The 24,736-nt window shown below is 41.3% G+C and overlaps 1 protein-coding gene and 1 non-coding gene across 4 annotated transcripts in view; one reads left to right on the top strand and one right to left on the bottom strand.

The window, feature by feature from the left end:
• Positions 1–4,731: 4,731 nt before the first annotated feature.
• LOC133478176 (S-adenosylhomocysteine hydrolase-like protein 1) overlaps positions 4,732–24,736 on the bottom strand; it is a 29,418-nt gene continuing 9,413 nt past the window's right edge. Inside the window, exons 4-19 of one of the 3 annotated variants that reach the window (XM_061773915.1) lie at positions 14,678–14,789; positions 13,646–13,768; positions 13,470–13,570; positions 12,118–12,220; positions 11,932–12,026; positions 10,041–10,147; positions 9,772–9,888; positions 9,633–9,696; positions 8,642–8,730; positions 8,487–8,557; positions 7,988–8,082; positions 7,445–7,543; positions 7,041–7,109; positions 5,208–5,286; positions 5,008–5,128; positions 4,732–4,933 (exon numbers count right to left, since the gene is read on the bottom strand). In XM_061773915.1, the coding sequence (XP_061629899.1) occupies positions 4,927–4,933; positions 5,008–5,128; positions 5,208–5,286; positions 7,041–7,109; positions 7,445–7,543; positions 7,988–8,082; positions 8,487–8,557; positions 8,642–8,730; positions 9,633–9,696; positions 9,772–9,888; positions 10,041–10,147; positions 11,932–12,026; positions 12,118–12,220; positions 13,470–13,570; positions 13,646–13,768; positions 14,678–14,789 (1,452 nt within the window). In that variant the 3' untranslated portion in view covers positions 4,732–4,926. Of the gene's footprint in view, positions 4,934–5,003; positions 5,129–5,207; positions 5,287–7,040; positions 7,110–7,444; positions 7,544–7,987; positions 8,083–8,486; positions 8,558–8,641; positions 8,731–9,632; positions 9,697–9,771; positions 9,889–10,040; positions 10,148–11,931; positions 12,027–12,117; positions 12,221–13,469; positions 13,571–13,645; positions 13,769–14,677; positions 14,790–19,672; positions 19,989–24,736 lie in introns of those variants that run through there. The other 2 variants (XM_061773917.1, XM_061773916.1) reach the window with 2 other exon arrangements.
• trnal-cag (transfer RNA leucine (anticodon CAG)) lies at positions 10,499–10,581 on the top strand. The gene has a single exon. It is a non-coding gene; the product is annotated as a tRNA-Leu (tRNA).

Here is a 24,736-nt window from a genome sequence, read left to right as displayed (position 1 = left end):
GAGTGAGCCCCGGCGTCGGGGTAGGGGGGGGGGACTTTGCGGGAGGACGAAGCGCAGTCGCCCGGCTGCAGCAGGACGCCACACCCGCTGATGATGGTAAGCTTGTTTTACGCAACTAACGTGAAGAAAAGCTATGAGATGGGAGTAGTGCAACTCATGATTCAATTCAAATTCAGTTCAAAATTTAAAAACAACCAGTTCTAAAAGATGTAATGTATTGTACTTGAAAGTTAAACACAACTAATCTGATTTTGACAAAGGTACTGTACTGGATTAAAAAAAAAAACTTTAATCCACTGTGCTATTATGCACAGTTTGAATATTTACTTTTTTTTTTCTTCTTCACATAGCACTAGTGGACCAGACTGATTGGAATAGGAAAGCTGTTTGAGCATTTATTACATAGCCTTGATATACCACTTGTAGCCCGTGTACTAGTACACTCTTTGTAATCACTAGTTTGATAATTCAGCACACTAGTAGAGTGACTGTGTCTTACTCGTAAAAGCAACAACCTTAGAACAACCTTAAGATGGATATCAATTATATACTGAATAAACGAAAAATTGAACTAAGCTAAAAATAACTAACGTAAAAAAAAAAAGGCCCAACTAGTTGGCATGTTACATGCACTAGTAGCCTCCTTGTATTTACTAGTAAAACCAAAATAACCACAGGTAGTTTTGTCTTACTAGTAACATATAGTTGTCATACTGATTGGGAAGCTTACTTTGTCAATGTAGTTGGTTACAATTACAAGTTGAAAATGTAATAGTCGTGTAACTATTTGGATTACTTTTTAAAAGTTAGTTAAATAACGAATGACATTTGATAACATTTTGATGACTTTTCTTAATTTTGAATGAATGCGTCAACCTCTCAAAAAAGTGGATTAAAACGGAATAAAAAATTTTTATTTTTTGTTTCGTTTTACACAAATAAGTAACTGACAACAAAACACGATGAAATGTAAATACATCGTAAACAAAATGTTTTTTTTTTTTTTGCATTGTAAGTGTCCAGGATGTGAAAAATATGATACCATGTTGACCTAATGACAAACGTGCACAATTGAGACATACGAGAAACCAGATAAGTGAATATTCCAGAAAAAGTCCAAGATTTGATCGATGAAACAATTCAAAAGTCAATTTCCTTTTGTGTTAAAAAGCGTAACTGAGCCATTGAACCTTTGCAAAACCTCTGACAATAACCGTTCAAGCGGCTTTCCACGGTAGTGACGCATGGTGCCCTTTGACATATTTATTATGTTGAAAGTGAAGGCAATGCGTTTTCGGCAGCGCTATTGAAACGTGACGCGTAAAAAAAGGGTGAACGGCAAGTGGAGTAGCAGAAGGAAGAAGGGCTAGCGTGGATTACTTCTGCTTCCACCGGCGTAAGATGCTTAGCAGCTAATTGCTTCCTCACGAGGAAATCCTCAGGAGCACACACACAAGTCATCTGCTCCATTCTTCAACTCCGACGTGAAGACACTTGACTTTTTTTGGTGGGATCGCGATGAGGATTTGAGGAAGGTAAGAATGGAGAACATTGAGCGAACGATGTTGTCATATTTGCCTTCTCCTAAGATGACTTCAAATTTCCATCCATCCATTTTCTACAGTGCTTCTATTTTTTAGGGTCACGGGGGGAGCAGTAGCCTATCCCAGCTGACTTTGGGTACACCCTGGACTGCTTGCCAGCCAATCAGAGGGCACATACAGACATACTGTACCATTCATATTCACGTTACATTCACACTTTTGGGACAATTTATTCTGCTGCACAACTGTGAAGATGCCAATCTATTTTTATTTTTTTTTTTTAATATTTCAACACCCACTCTAGCCTTGATTAGGAGGACTTGAATACATTTGATTCCTCTCTTGATGAAGAGTTACAAAGACGCCAGGACTCACCATTGTCATCATCGTGGTCGTGGTCCTCGGCTTCCTCGCAGACAATGTGATTATCACTCAGCATAAATAGCAAGCAAAGATGTCATCTCGCTCTCTCTCGTTGTTCCTCTCAAGCTTTTTACTTCATTGATCTCGGGCCGGAAACGGGAAGATGAGACCCCGCTTTGGGAGCCATTCGGAGCATCTCGAAAATCACTTAGCACATCATTCCCCACAGACAGAATCAATCTGAGGCAGGAATGATCCTCCCAGCACAACAACTACATATTTCAATATTTCACATATCTGCACTTTATTTCCGGTTTCACGTTAACATTTGACTAACTTTTACTCCGATATATTTACCCTAACTCGTTACTAGACAGTAAAATGCTGCACTTGTATCTCCTCCTCTTCTGTGTATGGCACTGGTATATTCACTGTGCTAGCAGACTATCAGTGAATTACCAACGGGCCATAAACAGAGTTGAGACAGAACCTCCTTGAGAATCTATCTATCCCGCCGTCTGAGGTCGACCGAGTGCATCTGATCTACTTTGCCCATTTTGGCACTAGCACATTTTTGCTTTCTGTGTCTGTGCTTGAGCAGTCATGTATGGTGCCAAAATAGGACAAGATGGACATTCATCTGCGCGTGTGTGTTCTTTTCGCGCACGCTGATGGTGATATCGAGGTCCAGTGACCTCAGCCCGGGTGTTGAATGATGAACTGCGAGGCTGATCGATTGCACCGTCCTTTGTAGAGATCGCTTGCTGTTGTTGCTGTGGAGACCGGCGCCGGGTGTCTGAGAGGATGCAACCTGAAACCGTGCCGTCGCACGGGCCTGGACGGCCCGGTGGCTCTCTTGCGGTGTTTGGCAATGTTAGAACTCACTCTGGTGGCTTGGAAGGATCCGGTGGTTCTAGACTTGCCAAAAAACTGACGGGGAGATTGCGACAGTTTCATGAAGTTTTGCCTTTGTGGACAAACCATCGATTGGCCAAGACATACGGTAAAGGCGAGTGCCCGCAAGGATTTGTGAGTGACAACATGGTGCATCAGTGAGGGCTTTACGGTTACCATTCCTCTCCTGAGTGTCCTGTAGTCTCAGAACAACATGACAACTACTGGAGGACACTACTAGCATGTCTTTCTAAGGAAACATTAGTCATTCACTCAGTAAATCAGTCAGCCACTGAGTTAATATGTCACTAACTCAGTCAAATAAATCAGTCAATCGGTCAGTTAGTTAGTCACTCACTCAATTGCTCCATAACTCGGTCGGTGAGTCAGCCAGTCAATCGACAAGTCAGTCAGAAAGTCAGTTAGTTGGTCACTCACTCAATCAGTCGGTCAGTCAGCCAATCAATACAGTAAGTCACTTAGTCAGTCGCTCACAAATCATTCAATAAGTCAGTCAATCGGTCGGTCCCTGACTCAATTAGTCAGTCAGTCGGTAAAGTCAGTCAATTAATTTATGCCCGGATCAGACTACAAGACAAATTTGATCTTTCACAATTGCACTATGTCAGACTACTGCCATCAAATCTTGCCGTATCTCGTTCAGCCACTGGCAACACTACACGACATGTATTCCGATACCACCGGATCATCAAAGACTGTCGGGGAGGCGGATACAACCGTTACCGTACGGACAACGAGTTGTTGTCAAACAATGGATCGCCGCAACAATATTGGGTAAAAAAAGAACAAAAAGAGGACATCAAAAAAATGTGCAATGTCACCAGGTGCTCAGTAGATGATGTTTTGGGCTGTCCATTCAAGGATTTAATACGATATGGCTCGCAAGCAGGCAACAAAACGTTACATAGCCTAGCAAGCTAGTGCTCGCTCTAATGTTTGTACGTATACATGCCCTCTACATGCTCTAAAGCTTCGGTGAACATTGGTTTGTGCGCCGTGTGAAAAAGTGTCTTCGACGGCGACCAAGTATGTTGACAACGGCAAGCACGGGAGGCAAAGCGTCGGTCGCAATACGCAATCCTACTGGTCGTCGTCCAGGTGCGCTGTCGTTGATAGGTCACACGTTTTATTTTGAACAGCTGCTAGCAGTGATTAGCGTGTGTGCATCAAAAGCTCTTTAAGCAGAATCCCTGATTGGGAGGAGACAAGGACACGCACGCGCGTGCGTGCACACACGCACACACACACTGGATTCTGGTTATAAGAGAATATATCACTAGTGACCATCTGTCATTGTGCTTTACTAACCAATGGATTATCAACTAGCCACACACACACACACACACACACACACACTGGTTATACAGTGGCGACATTGAAGTTGATTGGCTATGCAGCCTAAACCACTGATGACCGTTTTATGACCTTTGTGTACATTTTTATTAACACCGTCCTGTAATGTTGGTCATTACGTGTAATTTAGGGCCAGAGAACTCGCGATTAGACTAATCTGGTAATAGAAAATGGATGGATGGATAGTGCAGTATTGTTATGCGTTGATTATCACAGACAGACACAATTCAACAATGGAGGTTGCCTGATTACACTGTGACATCCGCCAAACGGCCGTTGAAGCATTTATTCGCAATCCTTATTAGCCAGTTAAATGTTGTGCTCGAGGGCCAAAAAGTGGAACAAGTAGTAGGAAAAACGTTACTAGTAAGACACGGTCATTCTACAAGCGCACTGAATTATTTTACTAGTGAGGACAAAGAGCGTACTAGTACATGGATATCACTGATATCAAATAAATGCTCAAATGGCTTCCCATAGTGAAAGCTAATGAAAGCAACTCATTTCATTCTCGTGGGGAAAAAGTAGACAAGGAAAAACACCGAGAAACCACGTGTACAGTTTATATTTCCAACTTATTTATTGTTATCTCTTCATGGGTGCATTGTGCTAAATGTGCAGCGTGAAATCCGAATGTGCCACTTGACGAAACAAGTCAGTAGTGAATAGTTAACCGTGTTTACAGTTGGTTTTAATTCAATATTCAGAATAATAACATAACATAAACAGGAAGTCTTCGGGGTCCCGGAGGTCAATACCTGCATCAAAAAAAAAAAGCTTTTAGTGAGCCATGCTATGTCGTAAAAATATAATGTTTGTGCATGTATATCACCTATAATAATTAGGCTTGAAGGGTCCATGCTTGCTGATGCCCAAGTATTTGGTCTGCTCGTCAGTCAGCTCGGTGAGGTGAGCGTCAAAGCCGGGAAGGTGAAGACTGGCCACGTATTCGTCTGTCACGATAAATATTCAGATACCAAATTTGTGGGATTTGGTGTCCAAATGATTATCGATTATAGTTATTGAACTTGCCCATCTTCTTTGGTAGCAGGTATACATCCTGTTTGTATCGTCCGTCTGGAGCGTTGTACAGCTCTATGAGGGCCAGAGCCTGACCAGAATTGAGTGGCAGTCATTATTCCACCGCTATATCACAGATATTTACAACGTAAAACTACCTCCGAAAATTGAACTTACAAACATTTGGGACATACGAACACAGGAATGTTAGTTAATAAGTTTAATACTTCTGCAAACGGTAATTCCCATTAGCCTGTCTATGGCATTTTGCATTATATGTTAGCATTAAGCTAGCTGACATTCATAAGACAAAATTACAGTGGCACCTTTTTTTTTTTTTTTTTTTTTTTTTATCAGTTTATTTTTGAAAGGGGACAATGCAATTTCATAAAACACATGAAGTACACATGGTTAAAAAAGCCAGAATTACCCAGAAGGCTAGTTTTCATCTGTAGTCCCCTGGCCATGATGTAAAAAAGCAGTAAAATACATCTACAAGACAATATAATACAGGATACATAATCAAACTATACTATTAAGAGAGAATAAAACCATAATTTTTTTGATCATAACAAAAAGACAACATAACATACTTGTCTTTTAGTGTTGAGATACGCGTTTAATTTGTCCTGTGTCGAAGCTCTTAACTCAAAACATTGTTATCTCTAATCATCTTTGACCGCTGAAATTAATTATAAATATAATCAGTTCGAGCCTCCCCGTCTCCCCCCCCCAGAAAAGAAAATATTGTTTTTGTTTTTTCATAAGGAAAACTAGCACTCTATAATATTGTACTTTATAAAAACACAGGGTGATAAAATAGTCCAAAAAGTAGCTCTCAGTTTCAGAAAGGTTGGTGAGCCATTATCTAATGTTTCATCCATCAGTGTGCTGCGCCTTCTGGTGTGCCCGCCTTGGCCACCAGGAGGCGCTATTGAATAGTATAGTCATGCAGACAAACGAAGAAGAATAAACTTCTTCTTCTTCTTCTTCTTCTCCTGCTGCTGCTGTTGCTGCTGTTACAGCACTCAGTAAGTTGCTGTAATATTAGTAATTTTTTTTTGTCAAGGACGAGGAATATTTGCCTGTGAATAACTTGTAATTATCTTTATTTTGCTCTTAGTTAGACCCAAAAATTCAACTGGGAGTGGCAGTAAACAGCCTGAAACCTCTCTTTTTTTGATGAAATGTTCACCATTTGTTAAAGTGTTGCTGACGTGACGTGAATTGAGTGACGGCCGCCACAAAGCGCTCGTATCTGGAAAAAAAACTCGTACGTCGGGTCACTCGTATCTCAAGGCACCGCTGTATATGGTTTGGTTGAACATATTGGTATTGAAATATAGAATGTTTAATAGTCTTGTTTTGTCAGTTTTACAGCAAACTTCAACTGGGAGTGGCAAACAGCTTGAAGCAAGAACACTTCGCCTCTTGCTTTCAGATCTGTGCGGGCGACTCAGAGTGATGTCATGCGATAGTATCCCATTTCCTGACAGCAGGTGTGAGAAAAGCTGCTGAGAATGCTTTAGAAAGTATGTTTTAATAAGTGTGTTTGAATACGTTTAAATGTGCTGTATTGTGCATTAACTGCCGTCTCCACAAATTAAAATGATTTTATTTACGTTGTGGGCACTTATTTTTATTTATTATTATAAAAAAAAATTCTTGCTCGTAGTGATGACACCTGGAAACAGTTTTAAATTGTTAAGAAAAGAATGCATACTATCAACTGCTTTAATCAACCCGGAGTTACAGTCGAAATCTTAGACCCTCACCATGAACGATACGTGTCCCAATACTTTTGTCCACACCATAAAGAAAACTGTGTGTGTGCAGGTCACACACCTGAGTGGTGGCAGTGACGGAGAGGACAAAGGGGGGAACAGTGGAGCAGCTCAGATTCAGCAAACCGCCCTGGGAGTAAGACAACAAACACCGTTGGTCATTGGTCAGTTTAAACAATCCACATTTTCAACATCCAATCAGACGGCAGACTAATTAATGCAGTGCGGTAGACCCGCGTAAACCAGGAAACTCAATGAGTTTTCCTGCTTTATTTAGGACAAACTACACTATTATCGACCCCAAGTCACCCTTGGTCAATAATTTGTAAGAATATCACACATACATGGGGACTGACCAGTAGTGTAGATCTGTGGAAAAAAAACTTAATTTTGCATATTTTGACAAGTTTCGGCCCGACGCCAGCGATATTCATAGCTGTTATATAATAAAAGTAGCGGCATCACCTCAGCTAGCAGGACGATCCTCCTTCCATCTGGCCATACGATGTGGTCCACCCGAGGCCTCACGCGCTCCCACCGCAGCTCGGCACTACGCAGACTCGCCTGACCAACAATAACGACGACAACTTGTAATTTTCACAAATGTCAATAATGATGCAATGTAATAATGTCGTTTGGCTGAAACACGAGAAGAAGCACTGACATTCATTTAAAACCGAAATGATCAAATGTATTCCTTTAAATGTAATTAATTCATTCCCAACAGTCTATTTTCTTCATTTTGTAGCATTTCTCTTGCCTGAACTTCTTCCACTAAGTGGACGTTAAGATGTTATTTTTATTTATTTATTTTTTTGGTCCAATCAGTTTCCAGCGTCTGTGTTGCCATGCCAATCGAATCTACCCATGGCCTTCACAATTAGTAGTGCTGCCTGTTGTCACTTAAACTATATTAGCAATGGGACTATTTCTTTAACCGATCAGATTTCAAATTCGTCCTCACAGTCCAGTCCAGGGTGTACCGCGCCTCCCGGCCAAATATTTTACCAAATCTATCTCTGTGTTGGAGTGTCCCATGTTGCAGACGATGCAGCCGTTCTTCATCCTGTCCAGATGTTCCCGGCCCACCACGTGTTTATTACCTGCGTGGCAAAACAATCGAGTTTGTTGTTGCGCACTGACCCTAGTGAGGAGAAGCGGTTCACAGAACGGATGGATGGATGGATGGATGTATTAAGTCTATGTGAAGCATTACAAAGCCTGTCCTAACTCGTGGTCAAAACCGTCCCTTTCAAAGCTATGTGTTGGCATAACAATCGGACACCTGGGTATGCGGCCTTTTGGATCCCCGGAAACGTTTTGTACTTTAGTACATTTTCAGAGTCTGTATGTTCATGCTTGAATCAGGATTTCTACTTTTACCAGGGTAACTTTTTTCGACAAGTATATGTACTTCTACTCAAGTAGAGAGTGTGAGTACTTTTGTCACATCTGGCTGTGACGCAGGACAGTTTCGTGTCTATGTGACCTCGGTGCACGCGTGTACCTGTGCAGGTGATGACCACATCAACCAGCCGGACCACCTCACTCAGCTGGATTACTCTGAAGCCGCCCATGCTATAAAAAACGTGGCAGAGGCGTCCGATTCATTCAGGATATGTTTCTGGTTTTAAACATGCCCGTGTTCATAGCTTAGCGTACCAGGCCTGGAGGGCACAGATGGGGTCCACTTCTGTCACGTACACGATAGCACCCAACGCTTTCAGGGCGGCGCAGCAACCTTTGCCAACCTGGAGCAAGAACCTTACGGATTCTCAATGCTACCTGACGTATAAAGCCGGGGGCCGAGTACTGTCATTCCCAACCAGCGTGCCATCAGAGATCATCCGACATGCTGCGGGATATTATCCAGTTTCGCCAAATTGACGGTCAAGTTAGGACTTTTTTTTTTTTGCAAGTAAAAAAAGTGATTCATGAATGAGCTTGAGAAACACCAACTGCTCAAAATCCATCCAACATCAATTCACATTGGCTACCTCGGAGTGAAAGTTTGACAGTATTTGTTGGGTTTTGTGCTCGCATTTGAACTTTTTTTTTTTTTTGAGCAGGTGTTTTGCCAAATTTCTTTTGTCGAACCATGGGTCCTAAAAAAGTAAGTGCTGAGAAGAAGTGGATGAAGTCCATTGAATTAAAGCATACAATCGTAGACATGAAAAAGTAAAAGACAAATGTAAAGGGAAGTGAAAAAATGCTAAAACGTCTTCAGATTCGATTTCAATGAAGTCCAAATGTTGCAAAAACTGTAATTCTTTACATTTAACTTGATTATGTTATTGTGTTTCTTTTCTGAAGTAATTACTGTAAAAGTGCTATTTTTCTTTAAAAAAACAACATTTACAAAACAAATTTCAAAAGCAATATTTTTTACTGCCCCTTGGTGGGCTGGAACAGATTAATGGCATTTCCATTCATTGCAATAGGGAAAGTTGATTTGAGATACAAATGATTTGAGTTCCGATTGTGGTCATGGAACGAATTTAAATGGGAGTCAAATATCTTGGTTCATCTATCTATGCCAGCGACGTACAGTGAGAGGAGAGTGAGACGAGAATTTTTCCTGATGTAAAATAGGCGCCTTGGCTCGCAAAGGTTGGGAAACGCTGGCCGAGAGAACAGCAGCACGTTTACTGACCTCACCGTAGCCGCACACCAGCACCTGCTTGCCGCCAAACATCACATCTGTGGTTCTCTTCAACCTGAAAGCAACACGGTCAGCTGTGTAAGTGTGTGCGTGTCTATGTCGTTGTGTGATTGTGTGCGTGACCGCTCACCCATCCAGTATGGACTCCTTGCAACAGTACAAGTTGTCGAACTTTTGCTTGGTCACCGAGTCGTTGACGTTAATGGCAGGAACGCACAACTTGCCCGCCTTGGCCAGCTGGTACAAGCTGTCGAAAACACGGACTCGGTCACGGGACTAACAAAACTTACACATCAAGGTACCGCGGCATTATTTTAGGCAATTCTAAAAATTTTCAGAGGGGGGCGTCAGTTAGTGGGGGCCGGAGAATAGCGTGGGGTTTACTGCGTGTGAACTAACCGATAAACTCCTGTGACGCTTTCTTCCACGACGCCTCGTATCTTTTTGAACAGGCTCGGGTACGTCCTGTAGATCCAGTGGGTCAGGTCGCCGCCGTCGTCCAGAATCTGACCACAGAGAAGAGACCGGCGCTCTTCATAAAGCGTTTACTAATATATTCTCTCTATCGCGCTGATTTTCACCTGTGTTGTGTTGAGTGAATCTGGAACATATTCCCAGTGATAAGTGAACTTTTTACCTTTCTGAAGGACCAGCCATGACCCCTGACGGGCCCTCAGTGGTGTATAATGGTGCTATGAAACAAGGTGTGCAATATAGAACTTCTGCATCTTGTCCAAGTTTCAAATTATTATTTTTTTTAAATATTTATTTCTCTTGTGTGAGTGCGTCATCTCATTTTCATTGTACAGTAAACTGACAATAAACCTTGTTGAAACATGATCTCAGGTTGGAACACTGTCAGGATGGCCGAGCGGTCTAAGGCGCTGCGTTCAGGTCGCAGTCTCCCCTGGAGGCGTGGGTTCGAATCCCACTTCTGACACAAAGATTTTAGAACTCGTAATTTTCTTAGCATTTCGACACATCTATGTCATATATGACATTAATTTTACGTTTCTGCTACTTCACTCAAACTCCGCCTAAAACAAGCAAAAGAGCGGGCAGTCAAAATAAAGATGCAAAGTGTTTGGTCGGCTTAATTTGCATTCCGTGATGTAACATTTAGATGGGTTATTGTGCTTAAGATATACTAGTAAAAGAGATATATTGTTGCCTTTACGCTAACGATAAGTGTGATAAAGCTTCAACATTGCTGTGCAACCTCAACTGACTGAATGCCACCGAAATAACATTTTCGTAACAATGGCCACTAGGAGGCAGTAGAAAGCCGTGAAATTTAGATTCACTCGTGATGAAAGTATAATACGTTAATAAGGTCAATTGAAATGTTAAAAATAGCATTGAAGGCTTCAACAAAGTATAATCACGCACAATTATGAGTTATCAATTATTGTATGATTATTAATTCATCATAATTAATTATGAATTTTGTATGATAAAACAAGGAAATCTGAAATAATAAGAAATAATATTTGATATATTAAAATAAAAAACGTTTGTATATAATAGTATCGTAATATAACGTAGCAATATAAAATAAAATTTAACAAAGATATTGCATGAGATAAAAATAATGACCATTTTACATTCAAATATTTAGAGTAATGATATAAAATGAATTAAATATAACATAATAACATAATACAATTTAAATGTAAGGCCATGTTCTAAAATGATTTTTAAAAAAGGACATAACATTTTTTATTTAACTATAGTAAGTGTAATAATTTTAAACTGAATAAAATATCTAAATTTGAAATTCATTATAAATATACGTATATTATAAATTATAAGAATATTTTCAAAAATAAACATTTTTGAATAAGTAGCATCGTTATTTTAAAAATACAGTTTATATAAGTGAGAATAACAGAATTACATATAGTTTTATAAAAACTCATTTTGATTAAATGTTTTTATTAAAAAATATAGAAATAAATATACAAATCTAATAAATAATAATAATAAATAATAATAATAGGCGGCAGGGTGAGAGACTGGTTAGCACGTTTGCCTCACAGTTCAGAGGACAGGGGTTCAAATCCCGGGCCTCGCCTGTGTGGATTTTGCATGTTCTGCTCGTGCCCGCCTAGCTGGGATAGGCTCCGGTACGCCCGCGACCCGTGTGAGGAGAAGCGGCTCAGAAAATGGATGGATATACTGTAACAGTATTATTGTTATTGTTTTATTATTGCAATTGGAAGAGCTTCAAAGAATTTTCGAAGTACAGTACAACAATTCAAAAAGGTACAGTAAAAAGTGTCTCATGTACCACATTGGGTTGCCAGATGTCAGCCCCGACGCAGCGGTCGATGCACCACCAGAAGTCGTCTTCTGACTCCCCTCTCCAGGCAAACACAGACGCACCTGAGTTGACATTCAGAACAGGAAATAGTGTGAGAAAGACAGGAAGTTCTGGGAAACAACACAAAAACAGTCCTCTAGCATGGTGTTGCACCTCCCTTGGCCAGAGCCGCCGCTACGGCGTTCTGGGTGGAGAAGATGTTGCACGCGGCCCAGCGGCACTGAGCTCCCAACACCGACAAAGTCTCAATAAGAACCTGGAACACACACACACGCACACACACAAAGTCTTTGGAATCGAAGCGGAACGCTAAGTGGTGCTTTCTTTCGATCTCTTATCATGTCTTTATTGTGTTAATGTTAATGTTTTTTGTGGTGGGGCTAAAAACTAGCTCCGTGACGAAAGAGGGCCTATACGACGCCTGTAGTTTCTGGCGTGAGGCCCTCCGCCACTATATAACTAACGAGCACCGTCTATGGTTATTTGCTGGAATTGCGCACTACTTAGTAATAATAGCTTGGCCTGTTTCTAGTGCAACTAAATCGAGCCACCAAGCTATGCCTGCAACCTGAAAAATGCATTTTCCCTGAAGTGTTTTTGTTTTTCGAGCTAATGTCTCTTTTGTGACGGGCGAGTTGGACAGCTCTTTTTACTGGTTGTTAGGCTAGTACGTATTAGTCGCTATTGGGCTCGTGGACTGGCATTGGCTCCGTCTAATACTCCGCAGCCTAGCTCCACGCGTAGATCCACACAACAAAAACACTTAAGGGGAACTTAACTGTTTATTATGTTCGCTAGCCCGCGAGCTAATGAGGAGCTCGCTCGAACGTGGCGGGCGTCCAATACGTCAGCACCTCGCTCTGAGTTGTTCTGTAAACAGTAGCTCGCCGCACATAACAGAAAGACGGGAAAGTTAACTGTTAATTAACCATCGCCACAGTGGAACGTTATTGATCCAGTAGTTGACTACAGACACTTGAGCACGCAGCGTATTTGATTGGCACGTGAAGGGCTCGTCTCCAGCGCCTTCAACGGACACGCCCGGATCCCTGCAGCTCAAGGGTGGACCTTAGTTTTCATGATTTCAGAGCCTTATTTGACATATATGGTGATTATTGTATTCATTCAAACGAGGCAGGCTTTTTAAAAACACCCTTCTCTGTGGTGTCTCAAATTTACAAGACATTTTTTTGGGCCACTTTACTGGGACTTTAAAGTAGCATTTTTTTTTGAAGGTTTATAATTACAGTACGAGCTATGTTCATTTCCATTAGCCCATCTATGGCGTTTCGGATTACATGTTAGCATCAAGCTAGCGGACATTCGATAGATGAAACCCTATGGCTTCGTTAGCGCCACCTCGACATAAGAGTTTCATTCGTTCTGTGTCAAGCTCGTAACTCCGTTTGTACAGTGGTACCTTGAGCTTAGCTTGTTTTTTTTTTGTTTGTTTTTTTTTTCCCTACTGTGCCTTGGCTCAATAACAGTTGGGCGAGGGTGCTTACCGCCGTCTGCGCAGTGATGTGTGTGCAGCCAACCACTTTGGCTCCCGCCAGAGGTTTCTCCGCTCCCACTTTCTTCCTCAGGACCATCAGAGCAGGCATCTCTGAGCGCAGACCACCGGCATCGTGAAGTGCAAAACATGAATTTTGAGAGTGCACGTGTGTGCGCTTCTCCTCACCTTGCTCTGCAATGCAGATTTCGCGACGTCCAAAATCAGCCTGTTTGATGTTTTTAACACAAAAGGACGTCTTCTCGACCTTGTTTCTCGGAGACGTTTCATCCTCGGAGCTGGTACTGCCCACTATACAACACAGTAAAGTTAGGTCCACATAAAGTAAGTTCAAATTTTTACACAACAACGTGGATTCCAAATGAAACAATCAAGATGTGACTAGCGTGAAGAATTACAGCATTCATTCGAGAGCCATTTTCCTTTAGCTAGCTAGATAAATAGATATAGATTCAAATGTTTGACTGAAATGTTGAGTTTCTACAGCGTCAATTGTATTTTAAATAGTTGGCTAATTCAAAAGTTTGCCGGCTACTTCATGTTAACTGGCTTTCTAACCAGCAAACTACCCAGCTGCATTTCTAGAATAAGCTAGAACGACAGCAGCTAGACAACTAGGTGCTAGTTAGCTAAATATTAGCATGTCCGCTGGGCTTTCCACCCCGCTTCCTATGATTCGTCCGTTACATTATCATTATTTTCTAATTTACTTACAGTCTTATTGTTTTAACAAACTAAATTGTACTGAGTTAAGACGGTTGGGTAAGAAAGAATGGAGAAAATGACTTGTACGGTTTTCTTAATGTACTTTTGGCCGTTAGCAAGCCAAAAGGAGTGGTATGACAACGACAACAATATGTGATGTGACGTCTTTAACTGTAGCTTGTCCTGTACTAATAGATGTATGTAAATCCATGGTATTCAGAACAAGGTGCTATTTTGGTGATTTGGGCCCTACTGTATGTCAAGGTCTGGTTAATTTAAATAAAATCACCCACACACAAGTACGCTCCTACAGTGGATTAGCTTTGGTGTGTTAAATCAACCAAATGTAAAAAAATAATAATGAAAGGGCCCTCTTCACATTTAGGTTTTTATGTGGCCCTCAGTTGAAAAATATTGGACCACCCTGGATTAGCCAGTCTCGAGAAAGTGTTTGAGGAAAACATATGACGATATTTGAAATGTTGGTTCCCGCACCTGAACTGTAACTCTCGGCGGACGACTGCGAGATGGAGCGAGGCCGTGAGTGCGGGACGGCCTTGATGGGACGCTTGTTGAATTCTTGTTTCTGCTCCGTCAACAGTATTTTCTGCGGGACCATAAACAACAACAACATTACACGTTCACCTGAACTACTCTTACAGTGAAACCCCGTTTATTCGAGGGGGATACAGTACATTTCAGACCCATCCGCAATAGGTGAATTAGCGAGACCATATCATTTTTTAAATTTTCAAATACTTTTACCTCTCCCACACGCTTAAAACACATTTAATCTTATTAAATGTAATGTAAATGTGTTAAAACATACTTTTTTAAGTATTGTAAATATATTCAAACACAAAAAAATGCAAGCTTAAAATGACTGTGTACATGCATGTGCCACAAGATGGCGGCAAAGCAATATTTCTATATTAGACATGGCTTTGGCCTAGGCACAAAACCAGACAATATGAAGAGGAGTTTTTATTTCCTTCAAACAACAGTGGATATTATAATATATATTTTTTTTCAATATTTATTACGGAAGGTGAACCAGCTCACGTTGATCTGGCATGCTGAAATTATGCGACAGCAATGATGTAAAAAGACAAAAAGCAATTTTTTAATTTGACTATATAGTCCACTATACTGTACTAAAATCCTTACATCGGGCCTTTTATAACTTTGATCGGAAGGAACCGGGCCCAATTATCGCTAAGCGATTTTTACATACATTCAGTTGCAACAAAAATTCTTCAAAGACAGCACCTTTTCCTTTTAAACCAAGCAAGTCAACGGTTTCACAGTGGCCAAGTTCATCCCCAGATTTAAACGTAAAAGAGCATGCATTTTACCACATACCGATTTTTAAAACGTGACCGCCAGACTGCAAACACAAGAAAGGACAAAAAAAAAATCATCACATGCCAAACCGTTTCTATCAGTGCTTTCTCCTGTGAATTTGTTTTTCTGAGATTGCGTTCTTTGTCACAGAAAACGTGTTTGTGCTTTCGAAAAAGACGCCATTATAATCTGCATAGTCAAAGTCATTTTAATGACTGAGCCAGTTGCAATACAATAAAATACAATAAGAAAATGAACTGAATCGTGCAATATTGTCACAAAATAAGTCATAATTTGGTTGAAAAGCAACTAATTTCCATCTAATAACACCAATGAAGGGAAGCCGGTGCAGCTTTTTCCTTGGTAATGATTACAGGTGAACCATTTGCGCGAATGCACTTTCTGTTTTCTTCTATTTGGCAGCACTTAAGTTGAGGAGCTTAATATTTAACACAAGCTGCCCAGCAAGCGTGTAGGTGAATCTGATGATCACATTTCAAGAGCTGAGAAATTGCTTTTCAAGTTCAAGCCGGCAAGGGAAAAAGTTCAAAGACAGAAACCGTGTTATTATCTGGATTTTAGAAGCCTGAAAACAATCTCTACACTGTCATTAGCGCACAGACTCATCCAGAAAATGTAAAAAGAATGATTTTAGTTGCTTTAATTTCATAGGTGACGCCTCTCAGGAGACACACAAAAAAAAGCAAGTGCTACCTCTAAGCGGACGGACTGTACGGAATCCTGGTCCTTGGCTTTGGTCGATTTCACCAGACTGTACACTTTCTTCATGCTTACACCTTGGCGGAGCTGCCGTATCAACCGGTAAGCGTGATGTGAGAGCACAAGTTGACAGAGGGACTGGACACGCCTCACAAAAGCACAGACTACGCTCCAAGGAGTCTTTGTATGAGGACTTTTGAGAACCAAATAAATGCTCGGTGTAGATTTACTCACAATGGAAGATAGAATGGCATTCAGTAAATCCCCGTTCCAGACGCACCCCCATTGGGAGAAAGTCCGCGGTATAAAGAGATCATGTAAAAAATGTTTTTTTTTTTGGCATATAGTTTTACCCCTCCCACATCCATGTAACACATTTAAACGTAGGTAAGCAGAGCTGCATTGAGTTTTGTTGGATGTACAAATTACTGTTAGCTATTGATGAGTGGCACATACTTGATTGCTCTGTGAAGTTGTTGACATGGTGGTGGTGGGGGGGGGGAAGATTTGGTCATTTGTCCAGGCGCCACATAAACACAGTGTAGTAGATGAACTGCTGCCTCCATGATTAAAAATGCTTCTTTTGCCCACATATAGAAGCCACTCTAGTCGCAAAGCCCAGGATCCGCCTCAGGTCATCACGCTAACAAAATTCAGACTTGCCATTGGCCCAGCAGTAAACGGGGCGGGGTGTCCGGTCACCTGCATAACGCAGGGCCACCGCTCTCAAACGGGTGCATTTCAGCAAGAGAATCAATAGGGTGTATTCTTCATATTTGCGGTATTTTGAAGAAGAAAAAAAAAAAAGTCACAAATGAAAACACCTGAGAGATTTAGATTTTGCAAGTGTACCTAATAAATTGTCCAGTCTATGTTGGTGACTCCTGCTGCCTGGTGAAACATTCATTGACGTGTACCACAAAAAAAATAATCATTGACAACGTGACTAAATGGAGACGCACACTTCTTGCATACTTTCCACGTTGCGTCCCTGTGTAAGTGTGTCAATGTCATGGGTGAAAAAAGTCATCACACTCTGTACTTTCGTGCAAGTACAGATACTTGTGTAAAAAAAACAAAAGTACAACCCCAATTCCAATGAAGTTGGGGCGTTGTGATAAACATAAATTAAAACAGAATAAAATGATTTGCAAATCACGTTCAACCTATACTTAATTGAATACACTGCAAAGACAAGATATTTAATGTTCAAACTAATAAATTTGATTGTTTTTAGCAAATAATCATTGACTTAGAATTTTATGGCTGCAACACGTTTGTCATGTTTACCACTGTGGTACATCACCTTTTCTTTTAACAACATTCAATAAACGTCTGGGAACTTAGGGTACTAATTGTTGACGCTTTGTAGGTGGAATTCTTTCCCATTCTTGCTTGATGTACAGCTTCAGCTGTTCAACAGTCTGGGGTCTCCGTTGTCGTATTTTGCGCTTCATAATGCACCACGCATTTTCAATGGGAGACAGGTCTGGACTGCAGGCAGGCCAGTCTAGTACCCGCACTCTTTTACTACGAAGCCATGCTGTTGTAACACGTGCAGAATGTGGTTTGGCTTTGTCTTGCTGAAATAAGCAGGGGCGTCCATGAAAAAGACGTCGCTTGGATGGCAGCATATGTTTCTCCAAAACCTGTATGTACCTTTCAGCATTAATGGTTCCTTCACAGATGTGTAAGTTACCCATGCCATTGGTACTAACACAGCCCCATACCATCACAGATGCTGGCTTTTGAACTTTGCGTCCGGATGGTTCTTTTCCTCTGACCCGGAGGACACGACGTCCACGATTGCATAGTAGACTTTCAAGTTGCACTTACGGATGTAGCACCAAACTGTATTTACTGACATTGGTTTTCTGAAGTGTTCCTGAGCCCATGCGGTGATATCCTTTACACATCGATGTTGGTTTTTGATGCAGTGCCGCCCGAGGGATCGAAGGTCACGGGCATTCAATGTTGGTTTTCGGCCTTGCCGCTTTCATGCAGGGATTTTTCCAGATTCTCTGAACCTTTTGATGATATTATGGACCGTAGATAATGAAATCCATAAATTCCTTGCAATTGTACGTTGAAGAACATTGTCCTTAAACTGTTGGACTATTTTCTCACGCACTTGTTCACAAAGAGGTGAACCTCGCCCCATCTTTGTTTGTGAATGACTGAGCAATTCAGGGAAGCTCCTTTTCTACCCAATCATGGAACCCACCTGTTCCCAATTAGCCTGTTCACCTGTGGGATGTCCCAAACAGGTGTTTGATGAGCATTCTTCAACTTTCTCAGTCTTTTTTGCCACCTGTCCCAGCTTTTTTGGAACGTGTTGCAGCCATAAAATTCTAAGTTAATGATTATTGGCTAAAAACTATCAGGTTTATCAGTTTGAACATTAAATATATTGTCTTTGTAGTGTAATCAATGAAATATAGGTTGAACATGATTTGCAAATCATTGTATTTTGTTTTTATTTATGTTTAACACAATGTCCCAACTTCATTGGAATTGGGGTTGTAGAAGTGGTAAAAATAGAAGCACTCATTCAACACTTGTACTTGCAGGTCCCCGTCCATCAATTTATTTTTATTTTTTACAAACTTTGATGTCCTTGTATGGGATTTGCAAGATAATTTGGATAGGAAATGCCCACAATGCCCTTTTCCAAGCTACAGTCGATGCACGCATACTCACGTTTGGGACCTCCAGATTCACCGATTTGCTGATTTATTTTCCCTTTTTCCGCAATTTTTTCCATTTGAAATTTGTTTTCCTTTTGTTTGGGGTAGGGTGGCGGCACAGTGAGCGACTGGTGAGCACGTCTTCCTCACAGTTCAGAGGACAGGGGTTCAAATCCCGCCCTCGCCTGTGTGGATTTTGCATGTTTTCCCCGTGCCTGCGTGGGTTTTCTCCAGTCACTCTGGTTCCCTCCCACATCCCCAAAACAGGCATGGTATGTTGATTGAAGCCTCTAAATTGCTCCTAGGTGTGAATGTGAGTGCGAATGGTTGTTTCTTTATATGTGCTCTGCGATTGGCTGGCAAACAGTTCAGGGTGTACCCCGCCTCTCGTCCGAAGATAGCTGGGATAGGCTCCAGCACGTCCGCGACCCTTGTGAGGATAAGCGGTAAAGAAAATGGATGGATGTTTTGGGGGGGAAAACAATCCCCCAAAATTTTTTCCCAATGCAATTATAAGGGGTGTCAATTATACGCATTTTTACATCGCAAAGCTCCACTCAATGACAGGGGGCCTGGTAATCAGCCCTGTGGGACACTTAAAGACAGTTATAGGCTCAAACCCGGCTTGCAACACACAAAAACCGAACAAGCAACGGCTTGTGACTCGTAAGCCAAAGCACCACTTTACTTTGTATTTGATTACTTCTCACCACTGGTCACTGTGTGTGCCCTTGCTCACCATATCAGTCTTCAGAGCCTCGGTAACGACCTCCCCCGTCCCGGACTCTTCTCCCTCTCTGTGCCGACACTCAGGGGGGGGCCACCTGCTCTCGGCCGCCTTCAGCATCTGCAGCAGATTGGGGCCGGTCTTCACCGCCTGCTCCTCTGCGGCGCTTTCGCATCCGCCTGGCTCGTCCTCTGCTTGTCCTGCTTGAGGACAGTGGTGGTCGGGCACAGGCAGGGGCATCCTGGAGGCTCCCGTCAGCTGCTTTTCCTCAGCCATAGGACTCCCCTTTGCAGCCAAGTCACTTCTTGCTCAAGTGGACGTAACGGCACTAAACTGCCTGTACATGAGGGCTGTTTTGACTCTAAACAGCAGTATTTGTCTAAATGTAAAGTCGTGGCTAATTAGTCTAGGTGGCAGTGTGTACACGGTAAACACGACTTGTTGGCACACAGAGAACTGAATATCAAATGCAACTTGTGGCACATATGGAAAGTGGTGGGAAGTAAGAAAGTACAAGTACTGTGTTACTGTACTTACATAAATTGGACTAAACTTGAGTATGGTGGTTCCTTCTTTCATTGCTCGGTCGATTTTTCGTCTTGAGTTGCAAGCAAAAGTTTGAGTTACGAGTGCTAGATAATGGTAGCGAACATCGCAGCTAGCAGTAGTTTGGCAGATAAAAAACAATTCTTCAAAAAACAGGCTTTAAGGTTTTTTTTTTTGCAGTTGAAGTTTACTGTCAAAACGAAACATAAAACCAAAAGAATTACACATTTTGCATTTAAAAGCCACAACTCTGCCTTCTGCTAGCTTCATGATAACACACAATGCAAAACACCATTGACAGGCTCATGAAACTAGCATTGACTAGGCAGGCATTTTTATCTTTTGCAAAAATGACTGCTATTACTGCAGCTCAGTTGTGACCATCTTGTTTCATTATCAAATCTGTGTAGTGTACTTTACCGCCCCCTGGTGGTCAAGAAGCGCACACCAGAAGGAGCCCATCGAATTAAAGCATGAAATCATGATGCACAACTGTTTAATTAATTCCATTCCATTTAATTGTGCCATTACCGCTTGTTTATTCAAAGAACAATACTGTAGATTGCTGTGTTTCTTATTGTTATTCTTGTTTTGTGTTATTTTCTTTTTTTTAGGAGGTCTGGAACAGATTAATGCATTTGCATTCATTTAAATGGGGAAAGATTTTTTAAGGTATGAATGTTTTGAGTTACAATTTAAGCATGGTCACCGAACAAATAATCTCGTAAATCAAGGTACTACTTTGTTAACATAGGCCTGCTACGATACCTCGTAAAATTAAGATGTGACACCTCTAAATGTAGTATATATTAATCGGTTCACATAGATTCATTAATAATAAGATTAAACAACATATTTCGTTTAGCATTTGTACAAAATGGGTACTTTTCATGCATGTGCTTATTATGTGTGAGCTCGCACACAATTAATAGTGACTTTCAAATAAAATTGAAGCTGTTACCAGCAAAAGGGATAAGAATACTTTGTGCAAATACACCTAACATGTCTTGTGAATCAAAACAATAAGTTGTGTATTTCAAATCATAGCTTCTTAAAGAATAAGAGTTATTTATTTAGTTATTTATTTTAAAACCGGAATTAAATAGTCAGCCACTTGCTTTTTTTTTCTTTTTGTTTTTTTTATAATACTGGGTAACAGAGATTGAATTTGTCAGTGAATGTTTATTTAAATAAATGAATTACACAGTAATTATACAAGTCTGTCAATACCTCCATTTATTTTAAACAGTTAAAGCAAAGTAGACTGGTTGCAAATAATTATAGATCTGTTTTTAGATAAAATGTTACCGTTCATGCATAAGAGTGTACAGTATTTTTCAGAGTTCACCATTGTTGTTTGTGGAGGTGAGCAAGCTGTACACGATTCCGTTTACGTTCTGGTTTTGTGTGGAAAGACACGCTGATTATGCTTTCTATCATTTAGACAAGACCTCAATAGTTTAGTTACTTTCATTGTCTTTTGATATATACTGAGGCAATACATATTTTCCAGTAATTTTTATCTACAGCTGTCTCTTACTTTTTAAATCACATAAAATGTTGCATCCGTGCATTGATTCAGTTCATTTAAACATGCCACAACATTTATTTTCATGCCAGGTTTTATTGTACATGTTTTAAGTAAACAGCAATTAACGGAGGAGGAAAGCGCGCAATACAGGCATTAATAAATATTACATTTGGACTACTTTCACTACCTGGACTCAACATACAGTAAACATGCACACACACACACAAACATGGTGTAAAAATATTTCACTAACACAATGTGTCCTAATCCATAGTTGATGGTTATTTCCATACACTTGACACGTGCTGAGTACCACTTTACACGGTATGGTTGGCTTCAAAGCAGACACACATACGCACGGTTTTTCGAACATCCGTTTTTATCGGTTTTTACAACGTACAGGCAAGTCTGAGTTGCGCGACTTCAGTGTAGTAACACATTGAGACACAACGTACCGGGCAGCACTGAGCTCCACTGGGAAAAAAAATACATCTCGTTAAAAGCAAGTAGAAGAGGAAGAAACGGTCCCCAACTAAGCTCCAATAATAATTGTTGTTTCCACAATTCAGCGAGAATACAGTATGTCTGTGAGTATCGTTGTACGCTCTGTTGTGTGTTGCTGTTCAGTGTGTGTTAAAGTAGCAGTTGTTTAAAGTTTTTTTTTTTTAAATAACCGAAATATTGATGCTAATTTCTATTGGCGTTTCGTATTATATGTTAGCATTAAGCTAGCAGACTTTCATTACAGTACATGAAAAGATGTCTTTAAGGGGTATGGCCTAGTGTGTGATGTCAGGACCTGGAGTCGAGTTGGCCGGTTAGTCTGAGTGTGTGTGTGTGTGTGTGTGTGTGTATCTGTCATTTTGTATTTATCCACATATCCATATGCATGGGCATTACAGTACCTTATCTGCTCCATTTTTTTGTTCATTTCACCCAAGTAGCGGCGTGTCCAAAGCTTGCTCAAGCCTGAAGTTTTGGCCCAGAACACAAAGTCTAAATTCGACCAAGCAACAGCTCATAACTTGAAAAACTCCCAAGTCGGGGCACACGTAAGTCAAGATACCGCTGTAGTTATTTATATGATCGGTCACTTTTAGTTGGACTGCCTGTAATTAGCAGATCTTGTATTTACTGTACATAGCAAATCTAACAATGACAGGGGTCCTTGGTAGTGAGCCCTGTGGGACATTGCGTATGGCTCGGCTCAAACTGGGAAAAACTATTGAACTAAATTAGGTTCTAACCCAGGTAAACTTGTAAACTGGGGCACTTGTAAGTCAAGGTATCACTGTACATCAGAAGAAATGTATGCAACATTTCAGCATTTAGTTGACATTTGGAGCACTGAGTCTGCACGGTATCAGCCTCACCGCATTGCTCGTATGTTCTTGTACTGACACAGCAGGAGATGCTTGAAGGTGTTTTTGAAGGTGGTGTTGCACAGGGCATAGCAGGCTGGGTTGATGGTGCTGTTGATGTAGCAAAGCCAGTAGCCGATGGTCCACAGGGTGTTAGGGATGCAGATGGAGCAGAAGGTGTTGATCAGCACCATCACGTTGTACGGCGTCCACGTCACCACGAAGGCCACTAGGATGGCCATGATGGTGCGCGTCACCTTCTTCTCCCGCGAGGACGTGCTTTTCTTGCGCCACTTGGCCACTGCACTCTGCCTTGTCACCTGTGCGAAAGCAGATGACGCCACATCAGTAGTGGCGGGCGCGCAGGGCAGCAAGGTCTTGAGCCATGAGTAATGCAGTCAATAAAACGATGAGCTGTCTTAGCAGTGGAATAGACAGGAATAAATCCCAACAAAAGCTCAATGTACATTCAGGGCTGACCAATTCCGTCTGCACCAAAGCATTACAACTATACATTTTTAACAAAACAGGCTTACTTAAATGTATCTAACCTAAAGTGTCACTTATATTATCCCGCAGAGTAAGGAAAGCGGGAGAATTTTACAACACTTCTCAGACAGTTGAGCATTCAAGAGGGTTAATAGATTTGTTCTTAAGGTATTTTCAATACTTTAGTGTTTTCATTTTCAATGGGAGACAGGTCTGGACTTCAGGCAGGCCAGTCTAGTATCCGCACTCTTTTACCACGAAGCCACACTGTTGTAACACGTGCAGAATGTGGTTTGGCATTGTCTTGCTGAAATAAGCAGGGGCGTCCATGAAAAAGACGTTGCTTGGATGGCAGCATATGTTTCTTCAAAACCTGTATGTACCTTTCAGCATTAATGGTGCCTTCACAGATGTGTAAGTTACCCATGCCATTGGCACTAACACAGCCCCATACCATCACAGATGCTGGTATTTGAACTTTGCGTCCATAACAGTCCGGATGGTTCTTTTCCTCTTTGGCCCGGAGGACACGACGTCCACAATTTTCAAAAACAATTTGAAATGTGGACTTGTCGGACCACAGAACGCTTTTCCACTTTTCATCAGTCCATCTTAGATGAGCTCGGGCCCAGAGAAGCCGGCGGCGTTTCTGGGTGTTGTTGATAAATGGCTTTTGATTTGCATAGTAGAGTTTCAAGTTGCACTTACGGATGTAGCGCCGAACTGTATTTACTGACATTGGTTTGCTGAAGGGCTTCTGAGCCCATGCGGTGATATCCTTTACACATTGATGTCGGTTTTTGATGCAGTGCCGCCTGAGGGATCAAAGGTCACGGGCATGTCTGTTTTCGGCCTCGCCGCTTACATGCAGTGATTTCTCCAGATTCTCTGAACCTTTCGATGATATTATGGACCGTAGATGATGAAAGCCCTAAATTCCTTGCAAATGTACGTTGAGGAACATTGCCCTTAAACTGTTCGACTATTTTCTCACACACTTGTTCACATCTTTGCTTGTGAATGACTGAGCAATTCAGGGAAGCTCCTTTTAAACCCAATCATGGCATCCACCTGTTTCCAATTAGCCTGTTCACCTATGGGATGTTCCAAACAGGTGTTTGTCTTTTTTGCCACCTGTGCCAGATTTTT

This window comes from Phyllopteryx taeniolatus, chromosome 5 (assembly GCF_024500385.1).
Source record: "Phyllopteryx taeniolatus isolate TA_2022b chromosome 5, UOR_Ptae_1.2, whole genome shotgun sequence".
NCBI classification, from domain to species: domain Eukaryota; kingdom Metazoa; phylum Chordata; class Actinopteri; order Syngnathiformes; family Syngnathidae; genus Phyllopteryx; species Phyllopteryx taeniolatus.
Note: the sequence above shows the minus strand (reverse complement) of the source record. Positions and strands in the feature narration are given on the sequence as shown.